This window comes from Panicum virgatum, chromosome 9N (genome assembly GCF_016808335.1).
Source record: "Panicum virgatum strain AP13 chromosome 9N, P.virgatum_v5, whole genome shotgun sequence".
Classification (NCBI taxonomy): Eukaryota; Viridiplantae; Streptophyta; class Magnoliopsida; order Poales; family Poaceae; genus Panicum; species Panicum virgatum.
In genome coordinates this window covers 35,001,128-35,021,955 of record NC_053153.1, presented here as the reverse complement: position 1 = coordinate 35,021,955, position 20,828 = coordinate 35,001,128, and the positions used below count along the sequence as shown (strand labels likewise).

Here is a 20,828-nt window from a genome sequence, read left to right as displayed (position 1 = left end):
ATCAGGGTAAAAATACTCACATTCATCTAAGAAGATTAAAAAAGCGCATATGAATTACACAACCATAAACCAAAGACAACTAAATCAAAAAGGTGCTAGATGAGTTCAGCTTACAGCAGGTAGAACCTAGCAAAAACTGTTCTACCCACGGCCCGTGTCAAGAAATTTCAATACAATAATAGGAGAAAAAACATGATTATCATCAGAATCTATAATCTTCATGGTCTTGACAAAAACATTGTATTAGCTGGTTAACAAAGAGTCTTTGGTCGCTTGAGCACTTATAGTTTGTATAAACATCTATTGGTTAGACTTTCAAATCTCATGCAGTCAATTAAGTCATGGCTGTTCAAACTTTAATCTGGCAAGTCTAACAGGAGGCAGGTTGGGCTGGGCCGCTGGGCCTGACAGGCTGCATGGTGGACTGCTGGACCAAAAAAGAAAGGAAGAAGGGGAAGAGGACGGAGCTGTGGTTTTTGAAGATATTTTGGGCCAAACATTTGGAAGAAAGAAACGGGTTCAAAGTTCAAGTTAAATGAGATTCAAATTTGAACACACGCTCAAATTCCGAGGAAGATTCGAAATATATATGTTGACATTTGATGCATATTTCGAAATTTTGAAAGTTTTGTGAGGTTAGTGGTAATTTGTTATAAAATTTGAAAAGTTCACATTTTTAGTGAATTTTAAAATAAAGCAAAACATTGGGTGTCAAGTCTGTCTCTCGACTGCGTGCAGCCTTGGTCGCTTTCTCATGGCGAATTGCGGCCAAGCGATGGAGTCCTCACTGCTGGAGAAAGGCACATCAGTGCCGGTCACAGGACGGCTTAGTGCCGGTCCCTGTGGCCGGCACTAAATGGCCGGCACTAACGTGACAGTCGTTAGTGCCGGCTACTCTGACCGTCACTAACATGCGCATGTTAGTGCCGATCCTAAATACCAGCCGGCACTAACGTGCCCGACCCCGCCTGTCTCCTGGCAGCAAGGTTTTTTCTTCTTTATGTTTCTTTTCTTTTTCGTTTTTATACGTATGGCTATGCATATTTCTACCGTATGTGATTACATAGTCGTACTCTTTGCATTGCACAGTAATATTAGGACAACATATTACACTAATATATATATATATATATATATATATATATATATATATATATATATATATATATATATATATATATATATATATATATATATATATATATATATTCGTCATGTATGGAACACTTAGGAGTTCAAAAGTACTTGAGATATTACAAATTATTAAGCACATCAACTATAGTAATTTATCAGCTTCCCCGTCGTCGGATCTTCTTTGGCGACGCTTGTACGGAGATCGCCATGAAATTCGCCCTTAGGATTTATGACTTCATCGAGCAGGAATCCGCATATAGCTTCTTGAATTGCCCTGATCCGAGCCATTTCAATGAGTTCTTCTTTCATCCACCAACACTGTCACATTTTTCGATAAAAACATGAGAATAAAAAATAATGAATTAAAATAATGAGCAGATGTGATTGTGCTCACGTACATTGAATGCCTCCACTGTCATTTGCCCTTTTTCACTTGCAAAAGAGTTGATCCACTCGCATACGTAGTATCCACATAAGTTGTTTCCTTGTTCATGTCTCCAACACTATGGACAAATGTGGGTTACGATATAGAATTTTTCTGATGTTTATTGCGAATGACATTAGTAGCGAGAGTATATTCATACCGGAAAATCAGTCACCCAACGAAGAGGCTCGATTTGACCTATGGGCAAGCCTATGTGTTTGCGGAGGTAGCGACTCCGTGGAGTATTTACCACCTCGATGAGATCTTGGTACTTTGATTTATCTTGCCTTAACGAGTCGTACACCAAGACCTTGTGCTCCTCAATCCGAATACAAAGCAATATCCAATGAAAGCTGTGCATATACATACGCATAACCAATTAATGTTGATTATAATAGTTATTAAATAGTATTATTAATACGAAGGGATTGAAAAAAGAGGCTAACAAAGAACGACTCACTTATGGTTGTATGGCAAGAGAATGAAGGGACACATGCTATTCTTACGCAACCCCCTGTATATAACATCGACTATTTCTTCAGGCTTTTGCGCTACCGATTTCTCATGTATAATATCGGGGTCGAAGAACCCGACGTTATGGAAGTTCTTCTTTCGGCAAATTTGAATTTTTGACCTATGGGACACAAGAAAAACGGGGATCAGTAAACACACAAGGCTAAAAATAACGAAACGAGAGACAATACTTATATGCACCATACACTCATGAGGGACTTGTGAAGGGCATCTTGATGGTATAAATCGTAAAGTGCTGCAAACTCGATATATACATCATCTGCCCCCCCCCCCCCCCCGCCCCCCGCCAGAAATGCTCATCTTTAATCCGAGCTGGGAACATCTCTAATTCATTAGCTTTAGATTGCACGGAATACCATTTATGTAACTCGGCCATTCTCGTTGGTAGGAATGGTAGCAACTCTGGCCATATCAAAGGTTCACCAAATACAAACTTTTTCTTGCCGCGTGCATTTTGTAGGGCCTCCCCAATCAATTGAGCCCTTGTTAGATCAGTTCGCAATATCATCCCAGCCATGGTCAATGGATCTCTTGATTCATCAGGACATTCTTCACGCGGCACTATCAACGGAGGGATCGATTGTTTGGACTACTCTCCGAGCTGGGGAACGGTCTTTGCATTAATCCGCCGATTCTTGGGGTTGCTGTAGCACTTTCTGATATGCCGATCATAATCCGACTCCCTTTATTTCTCCATGGTGGGATCTTTAATGAAGTGTTTAATGAAGTGTGACTTTGCAACCGGATCTATTTCTGGCTTCTTGTTCGCAGCCTCCCTCAGTAGCTTGCGCTTCAGCAAGAAGGTTTGAAACGATTCTTCTGCCTCTTCCTCTTCTGGAGCCTTCGCTTTCTTCTTTCTTTGCTGCTTATGAGATGACTGGACCGAAGGTACCGTGTATGCCTTCTGTCGTTGACTCTGATTCTGTTGTGCGGCTGGTGATGATGCCGGAATTGGCTCGCTTTGTACGGCTGGTGATGGCGGATCCATGTTGGGTCCCCGTGCAGGTGGTGGAGAAGGTGGGCCAACACTAGGATTCCTGTCAGCTGGCGTTGGTGATCTTTGCCTTGAGCACCGAGCGGAATCTGTGGCTGCTTGCACCAATCTTATGTCGCGCTTTGGCCACGCGATCCATGTGTGTGCGGTATGTTGTAGTTCTGTTTCTTCAGGACCTATAGGGATCGGGAGGTCCATGTCTTCCCAGCGTTCTTCAGTAATTCGGTCAACAAAGACTTTGGTGAATCCTTTAGGAATTGGCTGGCAATGTATTGTCTCGCCTTCTTCTTTGACTTCCGCATGACCCTCAGCACAAACTTTGAGTTTTTTCCCATAAAGAACCAGAAGCTCACATTGGATCCTAACGGTGATGTCGTCAATGGGGTCCCTCGGCCTGTCGGCACCCAAATTAGGGTGCTCCGTGGAAGCAACACTGCTACGACACTGAGAAGGGGGGCTGATCTCCACATTGGCAGCTGGTTGGTCCAAGCGTTGCCCAACTGTTGCCTCAAGTGACATTATCCGGTTTTCTAGGCTACGAATCTTCTCTGCCACTACTGCCTTGCTTCTGCATCGGCTTCGGTAGGTTTCGAGATCTCCGGAAAAGCCATATTTCCATGGAACTACGCCCACACCTCGGGTCCGTCCAGTGTGTTCCGCATTCCCAAGAGCGTAAGTTAGCTCGTCATTCTCTCTGTTGGGCTGGAAGGTTCCTTCTTCCGTACGCCTCATTGCGTCGTCGAGTCTTTGGGTAGCCTCTCTTAGTACGTCACTAGTCACAAACATTCCAGTTTCGGGGTCTAGTGTGCCTCCATGAGCATAGAAGTAATACCTTGCTCGTTTGGGCCAACTCAAGGTCTGCGGTACGATTCCTTTTGCAATTAAATCATTTTCCATCTTTTCCCATTTCGGAATAGCAACCTTATAACCTCCAGGCCCAAGTTTATGGAAGTTTGTTTTTTGGCTAGAACTTAGAGCAAATCTTATATCCCTTGGGTCGTTGTCAAATTGAGGATACTCTCAGTTAAGATTTCTCCACTGGGACCCATCTGCTGGGTGTCTGATCATGTGATCCTCCTTACGGTCTTCTTTGTGCCACCGCATCAACTTAGCGTTATCCTTGTTTTTGAAAAAGCGTTTCAGACATGGTATTATAGGGAAGTACCACACCAACTTTGTGGGAACTCTATTCTTTACCGGCTGCCCATCAACATCACCTGGATCATCTCGCCTGATCTTATACCGCAATGCGCTGCAAACAGGACAAGCTTCCAAATTCTCGTATTCGCCATGATACAGGATGCAGTCGTTAGGACATGCGTGAATCTTTTGCACGTCCAATCCAAGAGGGCAAACCATCTTTTTAGCTTCGTATGTTGTTGACGGCAGTTCATTACCTTCAGGAAGCATGTTCTTTACAATCTTTAATAGCTCACCAAATCCCTTATCGGTGACACCATTAGTTGCCTTCCATTTCAGCATCTCCAGCGTGGTACCCAACTTCTTTTGCTCCGGTTTGCAACTAGGGAACAACGGCTTTTTGTGATCCTCCAACATCTTCTTGAACTTTAATGCCTCCTTCACAGTCTCACTGTCTTTCTGTGCATCAAGCAACGCCTGACCTAGCTCGTTAGGTGGCTCCTCTTGTGCAACATTTGCTTCACCCTCGTCCATTGGTTCATCTTGAAAGCCACCTACTTCATGAACTCATGCCCAATCTGAAAGGTTGTTATCATCATCGGCATCTTCTTCATTATTTTTCATCATAACTCCAACTTCGCTGTGCTTGGTCCAAAGGGTATAGTTACTCATGAATCCATTCAAGGCCAGGTGATTCCATAGAGTATCTCTTTTCCGGAATTCCTTTTTATTTTCGCAAACACTGCATGGACAACACATTAAACCCTTTGGCGACCTATTTGCCATTGCCGCCTTGAGAAAAGAATCTAAACCCTGAATCCACGCCGAGGTGCTCCGGCTGCCGTGCATCCATTGCCGGTCCATCTGTAATTAATTACCGTATAAAAACAAAAATCAATTCTACATATCTCAAAACAAGTTACTATGAAGTAATTCGAAAAAAAATTGTAAATGTGTCATAGGCCACCTATCTAGTAAACCTAAAGTAAATAGCAAAATAAATTGGCACAATAATATATACGCATGTCACCATGAAATAATTCGAAAAAATCATTCTAAATGTTTGATAGTCAAACTATATAGTAAACCTTCTCTAAAAAACAACAAATAATTCTACCTTGCTCAAATTAATGAACAAATTGATAAATCATGTTCATTTTCCCTTATCCTTAAAATCCTTACAATTTTGCATAATAACATATAGACATGTCCCCGTGAAATAATTCAAAAAAAATTAATCTAAATGTGTCATACTCAAACTATCTAGTAATCCTTCTCTAAAACACAACAAATCAATTCTATTTTGCTCAAATTAATGAACAAATTGAAAAATTATGCTCATTGTTCCTCAACCTTAAAATCACTATTTTCTTTACCTAGAAAGCATGAAACGAAAGAATAAACAACGTGAAAGAAGAGTGGAAGAAACTGCTAACCTTTGGTGCACTTAGATGGGTGAAATCCTCACAAATTTTAAAGAAAATGGGCAGCACCTCCCTTCTAACACGCCATGGGAGAGAGGAGAAGCTCGGCCAAATGGATGGGTCGAGCTGGGGAAGAAGAGGGGAGCCAGTATATACGGGGCAACTTAGTGCCGGCCAGTAATTTGAGCCGGCACAAACTGTCGATGGTTAGTGCCGGCTGAAACCTTAAGCCGGCATTAACCTGCACCGTGCCAAGTTAGTGCCGGCCGGGGAGTCCAGCCGGCACTAAATTGGCTGCTGACCGTTAGGAGTGGGTTGCTGACCGTTGGGGGGTGACACTTTAGTGCCGGCTGGATATTCGAGCCGGCACTAACGTGACCATCGTGTACTGTGCATGCACGTTAGTGCCGGCTCCTGCGTGACCGGCACTAAACTGCTGGTACCGATAAGCGTTTCTCCAACAGTGCCTCCTGACGAACATAGTACCGAAGCATGCCGATTTAATATAGGACTCAAGCATGCCAAGGGATGGCTCTGGATGGCCACGTGTTTGAAATAAGTAGGTGCATCTTAGTCATTTTTACTCATAGCTGATGTGTCCTAAATTTTCTAGAATCACAATCTTAGCGGGACGACGAACGTAGTAGGGACATGTTTGGTGGGGCTATGGCTATAGCAGAAGTGGCTCTGTTATAGCTTCTTTGGTGAAGCAGCTTTTCTGATAGAGCTAAAGTTATTTAGAGAAAGCGTTTAGCAAATGGCTCCAGTCGTGGTTTCTTTGTATCTTAAAGAATGAATGTGTGTGTCAAATAATCTTTTATGCCCATGATTATAGGATTTGTTTAAAAAGACAAATTGCATGTTTATTCTTATTTGATAATTTAGATATAATTATTAATAATAATAGATTATTCTCTAAACTACCTTTACCTACTTTTACCTATTTTTCCTTTCATATATTTTTCTCCTTTTGTTTTCTTTCTTCTTCTTTTTCTTTTCCTCCTTTATTCTTTCTTTCTTCGCATTTTCCCCTGCTCATTTGAACGCCGCCGACCTCCACCACGTCTCCTTTCTTCCTCGGCGCCTCCACCGCCCTCCTCCACCACGCTGGCCCTGTTGCTCTTGGCACAACCCGCCAGGTCCGCCTCCACCGCCCACTTCCACAACGCCACCCGCCGTCTAGCAGCTCCCGCTCCCGACAACACCTTCGCCCTGCTGGTGAGACCCACCACCCGGTCGCCGGCTCGGCCGCCCTCCACTCGAGATGCCCCCGTCCAGCAGCTCCCCCGATTCCGCCTCCCAACTCCCAATTACTGGTGCCACCCTTGCATCGACCACCCTACGCCGGCCACCCGACTCCCACTGCCGCCCGGCTCCCATCATCACCTAGCTCTCAATGCCGCCCCTCTATCTTGTCCCCATCCCACCATGGGACCTACAGAGGGCAGGATGGGAAGGAAGTCGCGTGGAGCCGATTTCACAGGCTTCCTCCCCCTATAGTTGTCCAACGGGCCCAGCCCGGCCCGACCCGGCACGGGCCCGATTAGGCCCGGCCCGATTAGCCCGGATAACTAATCGTGCCGGGCCGGGCCGGCCCACGTGCCGAGGCACTGCGCACGAGCACGGCCCGAGGCCAATTTAGCGTGCCGGGCCGGCCCGACCGGCCCGTTAAGCGCTCCACGGCCCGAGCAGCCGGCGCGGAGCCGCCGCCGCGCGAAGGAGCTGCCGGCCGCCACGCCGCGCGGAGGAGAGGAGGTGGCCCGCCGGCCGCAGTGCGGGGGAGGAGGTGGCGCGGCCTGGAGGAGGACTAGAGGAGGATGCAAAGCCGGCGGCCGCGCCCTGGAGGAGGCGGCGGCCGCGGCCTGGATCTGCTGCATCGCCGGCCGGAGGAGGAGGGGGGGCGGCGCCGTCGCCCAGCGGAGGGAGAGAGTGAGGAGCTGCCGACGCGGAGGAGCCACGATGCGGAGGAGAGGAGGTGGCCCGCCGGCTGCAGTGCGGGGGAGGAGGTGGCGCGGCCTGGAGGAGGAGGATGCAAAGCCGGCGGCCGCAGCCTGGAGGAGGAGGAGGAGGCGGCCGCGGCCTAGATCTGCTGCATCGCCGGCCGGAGGAGGAGGGGCGGCGGCGCCGTCGCCCAACGGAGGGAGAGAGGGGAGGGGGCGTGAGGGAGGACAGGGGTGGGGGGCGGGCGGCGTGAGGCCGTGAGCCGCGTGAGGGAGGGAGGGGTGGGCCGGTGGGGTGGCACTGTGGCATATGTGGGCTATGGCCTGCTAGATTTAGGGTTTGAGACATGGACTTTGTATTTTTATGTGGGCTGAATACATATTCGTGCCGGGCCGGGCCGGCCCACGTGCCTGAGGCGCGGCCCAAGCACGGCACGATGCCCGTGCCGGGCCGGGCCTTGTATCGGGCCAAAAACTCGTGCCTCGTGCCGGCCCACGGGTCTCGGGCCTAATGGAAAACTATACCTCCCCCTCCAATTGCTCAGTCTGTGTGTTTTACTGGGCTCCTTCCTTGGAGCCGAAGGTGGTGTGCCGTTTGGTACAGCTCCTCAAGAAGCTGGAGCTGAAGCTGCAAAATAAGCTATACCAAAGAGGGCCTAGATAAAGAAATGAGCCACCCATAAGATAAATGAAACTTACAATTTTTTATAAGGCAAAAAGTCATAGTCATAATCAATAGTCAACTGCGATGAATTCAATATTTAGATGGGGGAGTATTATAAATCTTCGTATGTCTTTGATATATGCTACCCTTTGCTTTAAATTGAAACCGACCAAATCCATTTCATCTGTTGTGCCGTAGTCGTGGTGTCCTATCTTTTGGTTTGGATGCAACAATGAAGCAAAGGAAGAGCTTGATGCAGCTCCAAATTAACAACCTGTATTGCTACAGGCGGCCACAGTCGTAGTTGGCGTTGCGGCGTGAGTGGCTGCCCAGAAGCGCCAAAATGGCCACGCACACAAGCCTCTTCACAAGCGACTTTGTGGTGACCCAGGTGCCGATGAGGAAGGACTCGAGAGACAGCATCACCAGCCGGGCCCTCCTCTCCCCGACGTATCTCCCCAACGCCACGCTGATCCTCCTCTTATCGTGGTCGCCACTTGTCCCAGCTGCGTCACCGGTGCCGCCCCAACCCGGCGGCACAGCCCGCGACAGCGCCCTGGCGAGCACGACGGCGTCCTCCAGCGCCGCCGAGCCGCCCTGGCCGACGAAGGGCCCCATGACGTGCATGGCGTCGCCGGCGACCGTTACCGCGCCGCGCTGGAACCGGCCGAGCAGCATCTGCCAGGGAGGCCGGTACCACACCCTGGTCAGGGTCTTGAGCGATTCCCTCCCTGGCTCGCAGCGCCGCACCATCTCCGCGATCTCGGCGGGGAACTCCGGGAGCTTCTCCAGCACGTACTCCTGCGCAGCACCCTCGTCGTGGAAGCCTGCTGTACATATATATATTATTCTTCCAAAATCAACAACGTTAAGTTATATCATATGTTGCTCTAAAGTCTAAAATGATAAGTTAGCAAACATGGTAATTAATGAGAAGTATATATAGCTGAGCAATGATGAGTAGATGAACCGATGGATGATACAAATACCTGTGGATGGACTTGGCCTACTCACGAAGAAATGAACAAGATTTTCACTGACAGGCAAGCGTCCGATGGCGAAATCGTCGCCTGCAAAGCGCAGAAACTGCGGTCCAAATGGATGCCCGTTCGGGTAGCTCGTCAAGCCCAGGGTAACCAAACGAGGAAGATATGATGGATTACCTAGTCCCAGGTATCTGGCTACCACGGAGTTCGCCCCATCACAACCAATCAGGACCTGCAATACGTGTATATATTGGCATCAGCCAATTAAAAGCAGACTCCCCAAGCATACTCCCTCCGAATTTAAATATTTATCGCCGTTCGCTTTTTGTCACAAGTTTGATTGTTATCACTTATCTTATTCATAATTTTCTGCAGACATTAAAAAAGATAGTCCATATTTGAATTATCTTAGATGATGAAATGAGTTATACATAAGATAAATGAAACCTCCTTTTTTTAATAAGATGAAGGGTCAAACTTATGACTAACAGTCAAGGCACCATATCCTATAGAAACCAAAGACCTTGTGCAAACTTTGGAAACTCCAACGGAGGCCACTGGATCTCCATCCGAGGGCACAGAACAGAGCCGGGGGATTTTTTCATTTAGCCGCCTGCCACTCACCCCACCGTTCCCTGCGCCTTTTGCATTTGGCCCCTCCGTTCCGTTCTGTCGCCCCTCCGTTCCCCTCCATTCCGTCCCGAGCGGATCTGTGCGATGCCCTCCCCGCAGCGTCGTTTCTTCGTCCGCCCACAGCGCCGCCGCTTCCTTCCCTAGGCACCGCCGCTTCCTGCCCTTGGCGCCGCTGGCCTCGATCCCCAGCACGGCCCCAGCACGACTCACCCCGGATGTCGGCAAGAACTGGCCAGGAAGAACGAAGCCGCGATAGGCGTCGTCCGTGGCGAGAAGGGCGGCAGAGTCACAGAACGTGCCTGCCCTAGGCGCCGCTACTGGCCTCATCGCACGGCCACCAGAACGTACGAGCACCACCGGCCTCGACCCGTGCAGCACCGCCCGCCGGCCTCGACCCGTGGAGCACCGCCGGCCTCGACCCGTGCAACAGTGTCGTGGTCCTGCCGCCCTCATCGCACATGTCGCCGCCGCCCTCGTCGCACGCCTCGTGGTCCTGCCGTCCGCCATGGAGCCGGCGGCCGCCCGCGACGCCATGGAGTTGGGAGCTGCATCATCGGGAGTCGACGCAATTGCCCAAACAATGTCGCTTAGCTGATATTTCAAGTTTCAGTAAGCTTATTGCTACTAAGTGAGCCAATCTGTAATAATTATTTGAATGTGAGTTGTGAACCATATTTGTATTTCAGTCTGTGGATGAGATATTCAGGCTTAACATGTTCAGTCTGTGGTCTCATATTTGCATGAAGAAATAATTTCACCCATGGATCAGATGCTGGCATCTTGGTGGATGCTTTGATGAGATGTTGGGCACCCTGGTCCCATGTTTTCTAATCTTCTAAGATGTAATATGCAATGGTATTCAGTACATGTGGTCAATATTCAAGGTAGTTTGGTAGTACAGCCAACTGATGGTCCAGACAGCAAATTTTTTCCATTTTCTGAAACCTGCAATGTTCCAGTACAGAATCTGAAAACATGCAATACATGAAACTGGTTTGCACTTGAGTCAATCTCATCATCAAAAAACAGAACACAATTACATTACATATTTTCAGATTGAGTAAATACATGAAACTGGTTTGCTCTCAGTGATGTGGAGCTACCTCAATGAAACAATCATCATAGTCAATATACACCCACATGATGGCTGGATTACAAGTTCCAGTGTACAATTAAATTCCCATTCTATTGCATATATCAAAATATGAATAAGTATATTTCTTGTACATGGTCACTCTGTCAGCATAGTAGTGTTTGATTTCTTTTCTCAGATAGCTAATCTACATTACAACCAACAAGCTGTGAAACAGATGATTTTATCCTGAACATCCATATGGTTGGATAGTTGAAAGTTTAAACTTCAGTACTTGGGTGCTGCCTTCTGGGTTGGCAGTGGTCCAAATCTCTTCTTCGAAACAGATGATTTTCTCCTGAACATCCATATGGTTGGATAGTTGAAACTTCAGTACTTTGGTGCTGGCTTCTGGGTTGGCAGAAGTCCAAATCTCTTCTTCAACAGGTACCGCTGCTCCACAAGTAAAGATTTCTCAGTAACTCATGATGACACACTCGAACTATAATCAAACCCACAAATGCAACCATGAAAAGGAACTAATTCCACATGTTTCAGCTCTGCACATTACATGTCTTGTTTTTTTTTTGTCCTATGCATCAACAAGAAAACTAAAATCGGGTGTTTAACTCTAAAGTTTATTTAGTCTTAGTCCAATAGTAACACAACAAAATTAAGCTCTAATCCACCAAACATGTGCTTGCAAGCTAAATGTATTAAGACAGAAACTTCAGATAGCACTAAAATGAAAAACTTTAGTAGCATGCAATGTAGAGTATGAACAATCGGCAGTGGATATCATCAAAAGAGATTTGGTCTCATGAAAGGTTGCAGGCCTTACCAAGAGGGATCAAGTGCCTGATAATGACTGGGAGCAGATGGCAGAGCTGCTTGCCTCCTAGTCTGAATAAACGGGTGAAGTCAACTGATGACAAACCCACGCACGACATCCTGCATATAGGACATACAACTATCTCAGGAGGACATACAAATGCAGATGGCAGATAGACATACTCATTCCTTGCCGAGTCCAAAACTGAATCAACAAGCTCAAGATTCTCCTTCCTGCAGCGGAGAAGCACAGATGGCTGTTTCAGACGCAGCAAACTCTGTACAGATAAAATTATGCGGTGACGAGGGCAGCGGCGATCCTACCAACGAGGGCGTCGGCGCTGGAGGCCGCTCCATGAAGGGCGACAGCGGTGGACCAGCTGGAGGGCGGCGGCGACCCGAAAGAGCTGGAGGGCGGCGGCGCTGGACGATCTGGTGGGCGGTGGTAGGGAAGGAAGCGGCGGCGTTGTGGGCGGAACGGATCCGCTCGGGACGGAATGGAGGGGAACGGAGGGGCGACGGAACGGAACGGAGGGGCCAAATGCAAAAGGCGCAGGGAACGGTGGGGTGAGAGGCGGGCGGCTAAATGAAAAAATCCCCCGGTTTTGTTCCGTGCCCTCGGATGGAGATCCAATGGCCTCCATTGGAGTTTTCAAAGTTTGCACAAGGTCTTTGGTTTCCATAGGATATGGTGCCAACAGTCAATGGCGACAAATATTTAGATCCGGAGGGAGGATGTAGTTGTAGCAGGTGCAGTGAGACATTCAGGATGGCTATTACACCGAATCTTTTTTTATCTGAAACACAGTGATTTTTATAGTGCTGATGCATAGTAGTTAAAATACCAAATACATAGTTACATGCTTTTCGGCCCCCAATAAGTAGTGCATCGAACGCTAGACAAACACTCGCAACCAGCCGTCCATTCCTCCACCTCAGTGCTGCTGGAGGGGGCCGCCAGGACTGGAGGATGGCACTGGCGCACTGCCCCCTAGGATGGCACGGCGAGGCCTTCCTCCTGGAGCTCCCAGGCTCCGCGTGGCCGCGGCGGGATCAGCGTAGAGGCGTGTCGGAGGAGATGGTGGCCATGCGTGGCATGGCAACAAGGCATATCTTTGGCCGATGTCGTCCTCACCGGTGGTTGCGCTGGGCATGGGAGATGGCGGTGGTGCTTGGGGAGTCAGGTGCCCGGTGGACGGATCCGGGGCTCCCGCACTGCAATCTGTGCGTCGCAAGGGTGCTTCTCTGGAGTCCGTGTGCCAATGGCGGCCACGGCCGCCGCCGGGGGATGGTCGGCTTTGGAGGTGTTGATGATAGAAAAGGAGTGGCGCTGACAATGGCCAAGCTATGTGGCCTGGTCTGCACTGTGCTAGCGATGCCGCAACGCGGTGGTGCCATGGTGGTATGGTCAGTGGTATAGCTTGCTTGGGTAGGCGGATGACAGCTCATGGAAAATTGGCTGCTGATCCTGCCAATTTTGGCTGTCAACATTATGTTACCGGCTGGAGAAGGCGTGTGACACTTCTACCTTTGATAAGATAGCTTGGTTGCTAGAAGCTACAATGTGCGTGAGTGAATCTCAGTAGATAATAAGGTTGGCTTTGTGACTGCCAGAGGAAGTTGCTCACGCTTTGGTTTAGCACCTTGCAGCAGACTGTAGCGGGTAGCCCCGTTTAGCAACGTTAGACTCCGCGGTGTATGACAACGTCTTCAGAAGTGGCGCCACCGGATCCGACTGCAGGAGAACTATACGGCTTGCAGTGGACTACGGTGGCTAGCCCTGCTTGGCAGCGAGCTACCTTGGTGTGGGACTTCATAAGCAACTACGGCGACAGCGGCGGGATGGTGTTTTCGTCTTGATGTTTTTGTTCTACAAGAGTTGGCGGTGCAGTTTGGTGACCGACCGGTGTTCGGTGTTCTGAGTTGAGCTTCGGCTTTGTGTTGCTTGTGTCGATGTCTCAATACAACAGACCAAAACTATATTTCTTTCTTAAGTTTGAGTTTGACGTGTGTTGATATTCTAATCCCACCTCCAAAGTTGTTTTGGTTGTTTCCCTTTTATTTATTGTTTCGCCCAATCTAAACCTCATGTTCTTTTTAATAATCCTGATTTGTTCAAAAAAAATATACTTAAATAGTTACTTACCTTGGCCTTGATGGTATTGCTGTCCGCTGTGCTAAGAACGGTGCAGTGGCCGTCGGCGGAGTCCGCCACAATTGCTTCAATGCCACAGCCGAAGCGGATTGTTCCAGCAGGCAGATTCTTCGCCAGTGCCTCCACAAGATCCTTTCTTTTTGGGTCAGTTGGATCCATGCCACTACAATTTCACGAAGTTGGATTTCATGTTGAAATCCATGCCATTGAGTGGCATGATTTTCAACGTGAAACTCAATTTCACGGAGTTGTGGTGGCATGAATCGAATTTTCCCTTTCTTTTTACGCATCGCAGCTCCTTCCTAGTGAATGATGGATGCTCAAATTTGTGCTTTCCCAAGTATCTTTTCGTATCTTTTTAATATAAAATACATTTGAGAAAGTATCATAATAATACTGCAACGATTTTATCTGGACATATTTATTTACTTTATTTTCTTTGATAGTACATATTTATTTACGTTATTACTATAATACAATGTCCAATGTTCAACAATTTACTTTTTGCAGTAACAACACGGAGGAGTACGGATACATATGTATGTCAGTATGTACTAACCTTACAGGTATATGGGTGGACTTGTTGTCCTTCTGCCACACGTTGTGGTACCTAGAAATTCCAGCGTATAACAAACATGACGGAGTCTGAAGTGGTTTCTGTAATCTCAAAAAAAGTCCAACCTTTGATTCGAGAAAATTTAATTAAGGTATCCTTGGCAACAGAAAATATCCCTATTTAATTTCCATGTAGTTTACCAGATTTAATTTCGCACCGTTAAGTGCAAAGAGAAACGAAATGATGCACTGAAATGTCACAAGGCTGAGAACGTTACTCGGTGATTAAGGTCGCAGTGTCCCTGAGCTCCGCAGCGATACCAAGCTGTTCCAGAGCTCGCCATCCATTGGTATGAATACCAATGGCCACTCCATCGATTCGTAGAGTCTCGTACTTCTCCAACACAAGACTGCTTATCCCTTTCCTGCTTTATTAGAGACAATAGACAATACAAGATTAATTAAAAATAATTTCAAATAGTATGATGAATAGGGAATCCAGAGGTGCAAATGGGTGCCCCTTAGGGTACCCATTACCCCTCTTTGGTTCAAAAATTGTACTAGTTTCTTAAAATAAGTTTTCACTTTGGAAAATAAGTACAAACTTTTGAACTAAAAAGGCGGTGGATCCCTTAAGAACACCTATTTGCACCCCTAAGGAAGCCGCAAGTATAATTGTTGATTTAATTATCTCCGTTCCCTATGCCTGAACTTGAATCTAAGATAACCAGATAATTTTATTTCCCTCATTTGAGTGGAGATTAAAACAGTGCTGAGAGGTTTAAGTGGAGATTAAAACAGTGCTGAGAGGTTTAAGAATTAGCTACAGACTTTTCCCTTTTCGTTCATTTAAAGATCTATTATCTAACTCTAACATCATCAAGTGAAAATGTCATTGAACTCTTTACTGATGAACCAACCACAAGTTAATTGTACAAACTAGATGCGACACTGGCAGGAAAGAAAATGGATGATCGAGTGCTGCCTCACCCGTGCAGAGCGCGAGCAGTGGCGAGGCCGCAGATGCCGCCCCCGACGATGACGATGCCATGGATCTCTTCCATGTCCTCTTCTCCGACTGCACCAGCCCGTTTGGGTATGACGACGCTACTGCAAGTCTCTTGCTGCCTCTGCAGAGATTTGTCGAGATCTGCAGTTGACTTTGAAAAGTAACAGCTGCTCGAAGTAACAGGGTCACGTACGCAACACCTTTGAAATTGGAGCTTGAATATATTTAACTTGAAGAGGTGTCGATATCACTAAGCCAGCCGTGAACGACGCAACTCAGAATGCCGTGAACCATTGTGGAAGGCGGGAAGTCTTCACACACTACCCAAAGCAGAATTATCTTGACGGCTGAATCCGAACCGCCAAGAAATATAATTTTTTTTTCTTAGCTGTACTAATAAACAGCCAAGAAAATTTATATTTTTTGACGATTTGAGAAACCTGTTATTTTCTTGGCAGTTCGGCTATGCCGCCAAGTAAACTGCAATTTTCTTGGCCGTTCGGTTAAGTAGCCAAGTAAACATGCAATTTTCTTGCCAGTTCGGCTAAGCCGCCAAGTAATATGTAATTTCCTTAGCTGTTTCGCTACCCGCCAAGAAAATTGCACATTTCCTTCAGTTTGGTGCCCAAGAAAGTAGTTGTTGATACTTATTTTCGCTTATTAACCTATATGATACATGCTTGCTACATACCTTTCACTTGCTGAGAACCTATATTGGCTTAACACATATGATATGCTTATTTTAACTTAAACATATATGACACATAGTCTTGATATCTTGTTAAGTTCACTAACACACGTATGGCATATTGTTAGACCGGAGCTACAGGATACCTGACATGGCACGGTCCTGTACGAGATGTAGGGTAGGATATGTCATGTACAGTTACTCCATGTGACTGCTCATACTAATCTTGTACCAATTGGTTTAGATAGAAACCACCCGAGAAGTACTCGGGGAGGACTCTAGGCGTTGCACCGACCTAGGGTTCCATATAACTCTGCTCCCCCAGCCTGTATTATAAGGGTGGGCAGGGCCCCTCATCCAAGGCAGGACCTAGCAGAGCCTAAGGCAAAACATAGCATACCTAACAGATTGACTCCCTCGAGCAATACAAACCACACAGGACGTAGCGTATTACGCAACTCCCGCGGTCTGATCCTGTCTAAACCCTCGGGTTGCTTGCACCATCGTGTTCCTGATCTTGGCGATCCCTTGCTCAACTAAATACTACCTAAGGGTATCCCTAGGTAGGTGTTGGGTATAAATGTCCTGGATACCCAAAGACGGAGGATTAGCGGGCCAAACCACTCCGTCGGGCGAGCTAATAGCGGCGTCAATGAGCCCGACCTACGTGTGTGGGGGGGGCTCCGTCCTGTCCGACCCAAGGGGAAGGCTCTTTCCGCCTGACCTAACGGAAAAGCCCTCACCTCGCCCGACCCATCAGGCGGATCCCGCCTCGTCAGACGACGGATGGACGAGGGGGTTGCCCTGTCCTGTAGAAAGGGCCCACCACGACCCGCGCCGCGCGGGAGTGACAGCGGCACAGTCAGACAGGGAACGGGGTGTGCTCTGCCACGACTTGCACTGACACGGTGCATAGTGGAGCGCCCCTTCCCGTCATGTCCTACAGTGTTGTAGGGCGTACGGTAGGGGCCGGGCGTGCTGCACCAAGACCAAGATGCCGCCGCGTATCTCGCTCCGCAGACCACGGGGTCAGACAGACCCGGCCGCGGGGGCGGAGGGAGATGAGGGCAGGGTTAGGAGGTCCCACGACGACTAGCGCGATGGAGAAGGCGCCACGAGGACATACTCTCTCTCTCTCTCTCTACGACTATCGTATAAAGGAGAGAGAACAGGGTCCTATGCGAGGGGGTCAGACCAAGAGACGAATAGACGAAACCAGAGATGAGATCTGAACCCAAGAGAGCTATGGGAGGTCAGGCACACAACTGGTAACGCCCCAGAAAACACGAGCACATTCTCGCCGCTGAGAAAGCGGCAGGCGGAACTTCGGGCAGTTCTCGCTGGCAGCTGCCTAACCAGACATGAACCACGAACACTCTTCCCTTCCACCAATCTTAGAGACTTGGGATTCCCGTCCCTCTCTCAACCAATTGTAACCCCCTACTACAGACCAGTACAAGATACACGAGTAGCATGAACTGGACGTAGGGTACTACGCCTCCCGGCGTCCCGAATCAGTATAAATCCTTGTGTCTTCCTGCATTACCATCCACCACTAAACGCGCATCCACGAGAATCACTAGCCGGCGCTAAAAAATACTAACAGTTGGGGCGCCAGGTAGGGTACTTTGCGCGTTTCGTTCATTTTTTCCACCAGGTGGTGGATAGCCATTGCCTCCGCAGATTGGGTAGCGAACACGCATGTGCGCTTCGGCGACCTACGCTTCGTCGTCACCACGGAGGACGGCCTAGAGCGTGTCTGCACCTTTGACTGCTTCCCCGACACCGCCAGCTCCGGCCCCGACATCGACACCTTGCGGGTGCTGCGGCTGGGGGCACTGGGGCTAATGCCCCTAGGCGTATCCAGTGTCCCCTTGCTGATCATGGGGAAGCAGAGCTGCAATGCCTGTAGTAGCGGTCGCCGTTCGGCATGCTCTGGGACAACCGACCGTCCTAGGACAGCCAGCACCGGGCTCTATCCCCGATAGCCGACACTACCAGAGGGTGTAGCATGGCACGCCTACATGGCATTCCCCTTCTTCTTACGTGATGTCACGCAGGACGCACGGTGGAGCATCACGGCGAACGACGTCACCATGCTTGCGGGCACCGAGCCCACCACCATGATGGCTCACACGGCTAGCCCCGCTCCAAGACGGGAGGGTCCGGCCATGCTGCAGGCCGGCCTTCTCCGGGCTCTGCCGCTCGACTGGCTGAGAGCTCAGAAGAGGAAAGTTGGCGAGACTCTACACCGACTGAGGAGGGAGCGCCTCATGGTGGTGCGCAAGCTCGCGTGTAGGAGGAGTGGCGTGCCCGCGCCCCCTCGCTGCCGGGAGATAGACCCTTCTCCTCTCCCGGAGTGCTTCATGATCTTCGGTGGTCCATCGACGTACAAATCCCGGCACAAGCAGAAGCTCACACACCGTGAGATCTGCGCCGCCAAATCGGCCACGCCCTCGTTTCTCCGATGATCAGACTCGACCATCATATATGACCGCTCCAACCATACGGAGTACATCCGCGTCCGGGGAGGTGCTGTTGACGGTCTAATTTGACCCATTTTGATCTTCAACTCCGGCATAAAAACCATGCATAAAAGTGGAATAAATCATAGCTTTGGATTAAATACTAACAATTTCCACAGATTCTTGTTTGAGTTTGTGTGCAGGTGAATTTAAACTAAATTTGGAGCTAGATGGCAGGTCATGATCCAAGGTACAACTGTTTAGCGAATCGAAGGCAACATGTGTCGTCACATGGATCAAAGGGCCCACCAACGCAAAAAAAACTCACATGTCAGAAGTTTAGGCATGTGCCAAGACCAATGGGACCCACCAGGAAGCTTCCTGGCCAAAGGCGGTGGCTAGAGGTGGGGCCCACTGGTCGGCCGACCAGAAGGTTTCTCCACCGACCTCCAGCCTTGGCCAGCAGCTTACAAGGAGCTTCCTTAAGTCAGTTTGGACTACCTCCCCTGCTACAAACGCCGGATGAAGACCCCATTGCACCTCCTTATAAATATGAGAGGGGGACTAGAGAAAAGACACACACATCAACTCACCATTCCACTCTCACCTCTCTTAGAGCTAGGGAGCTCTCCTTAGGTGCTTAGGCAGCCTAGGAGGTTAGGAGAAATAAGGAGAGAGTGAGGAGAAGCCGGGGGAAGTGCCAGGCCTGTCGGCACTCTTCTTCGCTTGTACCTCGACGGATGCTTATCGGTCTGTAAGTGTTCATGACTTATTCAATATTCATAATTTTATTTCAAGTTCAGTAGTAGTTTCGTGCTGTTTATTGGATTGAGTGTTGATGGTCGTTAAGTGCAAAACATGACCGTCAACTATACTCACTAAAGAAGGAAAATCATACCTCTTACTCACATATTTGTATCACTAACCTAGCTCCATAGTTGTTTTGGAAGATTTATGTTTTCAGGAGTACAAAGTCCAGAATAAGAAGAAAACATGAAAGAATACACAGACAAAACTACAAAAGATCGCATCCTACGTAACATATCCAAAAGAGGCCCACAAGTCAGAGCAAACTAACCAACCAAGCCCCGGCACCGACATATCAGAGATCAGGGCCCAGAGAAAGTCGGTGGCCAGAGCCGCCAATGTGGGGCTGTAAGTGCATCTAGGCCCTAATGGGTTTTGGTGAGTTGATTGACAACCTGATTAAAGGACTAACGATATTATTGAAGTTGTCATGAGCAGGGATTTATTTACAAATCATTTATTGACATTAGCTCATGTGATATTGAATCAAATAAAAGGCAAATAATGTTGAAAGTCAAGCATGTGGTGATGAAAAACAAGAGACAAGCATTCATGCAATGACAACAAGTGGTTTCTATATATGGCTTGGCATAAATTGAGAAGTGTTTGATTAAAAGAATGATTGCAAAGCAAGACATGTGTATGAGATTATTTCTTAATCAAGACATTAATAATTGGTGGAAGCTTGAGATATGGAATATCACTCATGAGATCAAGCTCAAGCAATCAAAGAGAAAGTTAAATGGAATTCATTGTTGATGTGCAAAGCTTAACTCAATATGGCAAGTGGTGAAAAAACCAACCGAGATGATTAGTGCGAGGGACTAAGCAAGCTATGGTGAAGCAACAGCTTACCATGTGCGAATTGCTAGGGTGAAGTTACTAGTATCTGTGGGATTTTTGAAGTATCATATCTAAGACTTGTAGGGTGAAGCAATGCAATGCATCAAATCTATTATGGAGTGACTTGGACTCAAGGACATATTTTCCTAAGAGATGGAATTCCTAAGTCACTAGCTCAAGTATGGATTTGCTCAAGAAAAGAGAATGCAATGTTGAAATCCCAAGATTGACAAAGTCAAAGTATGGCAAGACTAAAGTGATTCAAAGCTCAAGTGATAGAATTGTGTTTTATATTTAATCTTGGCTATAGGTATGCCATACTATCAAGAGGGATGCAATATTAATTATTTGACTCGGTCAAAAGTGCTCATAGGTCACCCAAGTGAGAATCCTGAGAGAAAACCTCTGAGAACTAATTTAGAAATATTTGAATGATCAAGTCTTGGCTTGATGGATCAAATAGGGTCTCTTAAACAGGGGTTTGGGTTTCTCTAGCCCAGACCGGTCTAACTGGTCAGGAGAACCGGTCT

At 47.9% G+C, this 20,828-nt stretch overlaps 2 protein-coding genes across 2 annotated transcripts; both read right to left on the bottom strand.

Moving 5' to 3' along the window:
- Window positions 1-8,473: 8,473 nt before the first annotated feature.
- LOC120688990 (monooxygenase 1-like) lies at window positions 8,474-17,990 on the bottom strand. The gene is made up of 8 exons (XM_039971333.1): window positions 17,906-17,990; window positions 15,477-15,636; window positions 14,765-14,911; window positions 14,491-14,541; window positions 14,216-14,233; window positions 13,923-14,073; window positions 9,244-9,472; window positions 8,474-9,084 (listed from the first exon to the last, which is right to left on the bottom strand). Exons 1-8 carry the CDS (start codon window positions 17,988-17,990, stop codon window positions 8,537-8,539), a joined length of 1,389 nt encoding a protein of 462 aa, XP_039827267.1. The 3' UTR covers window positions 8,474-8,536.
- LOC120687748 lies at window positions 10,893-12,587 on the bottom strand. Its single transcript, XM_039969777.1, has 3 exons — window positions 12,101-12,587; window positions 11,787-12,010; window positions 10,893-11,398 (listed from the first exon to the last, which is right to left on the bottom strand). The coding sequence occupies exons 1-3, from the start codon at window positions 12,457-12,459 to the stop codon at window positions 11,190-11,192; spliced, it is 792 nt and encodes a 263-aa protein (XP_039825711.1). The 5' UTR covers window positions 12,460-12,587; the 3' UTR covers window positions 10,893-11,189.
- Window positions 17,991-20,828: the final 2,838 nt, after the last annotated feature.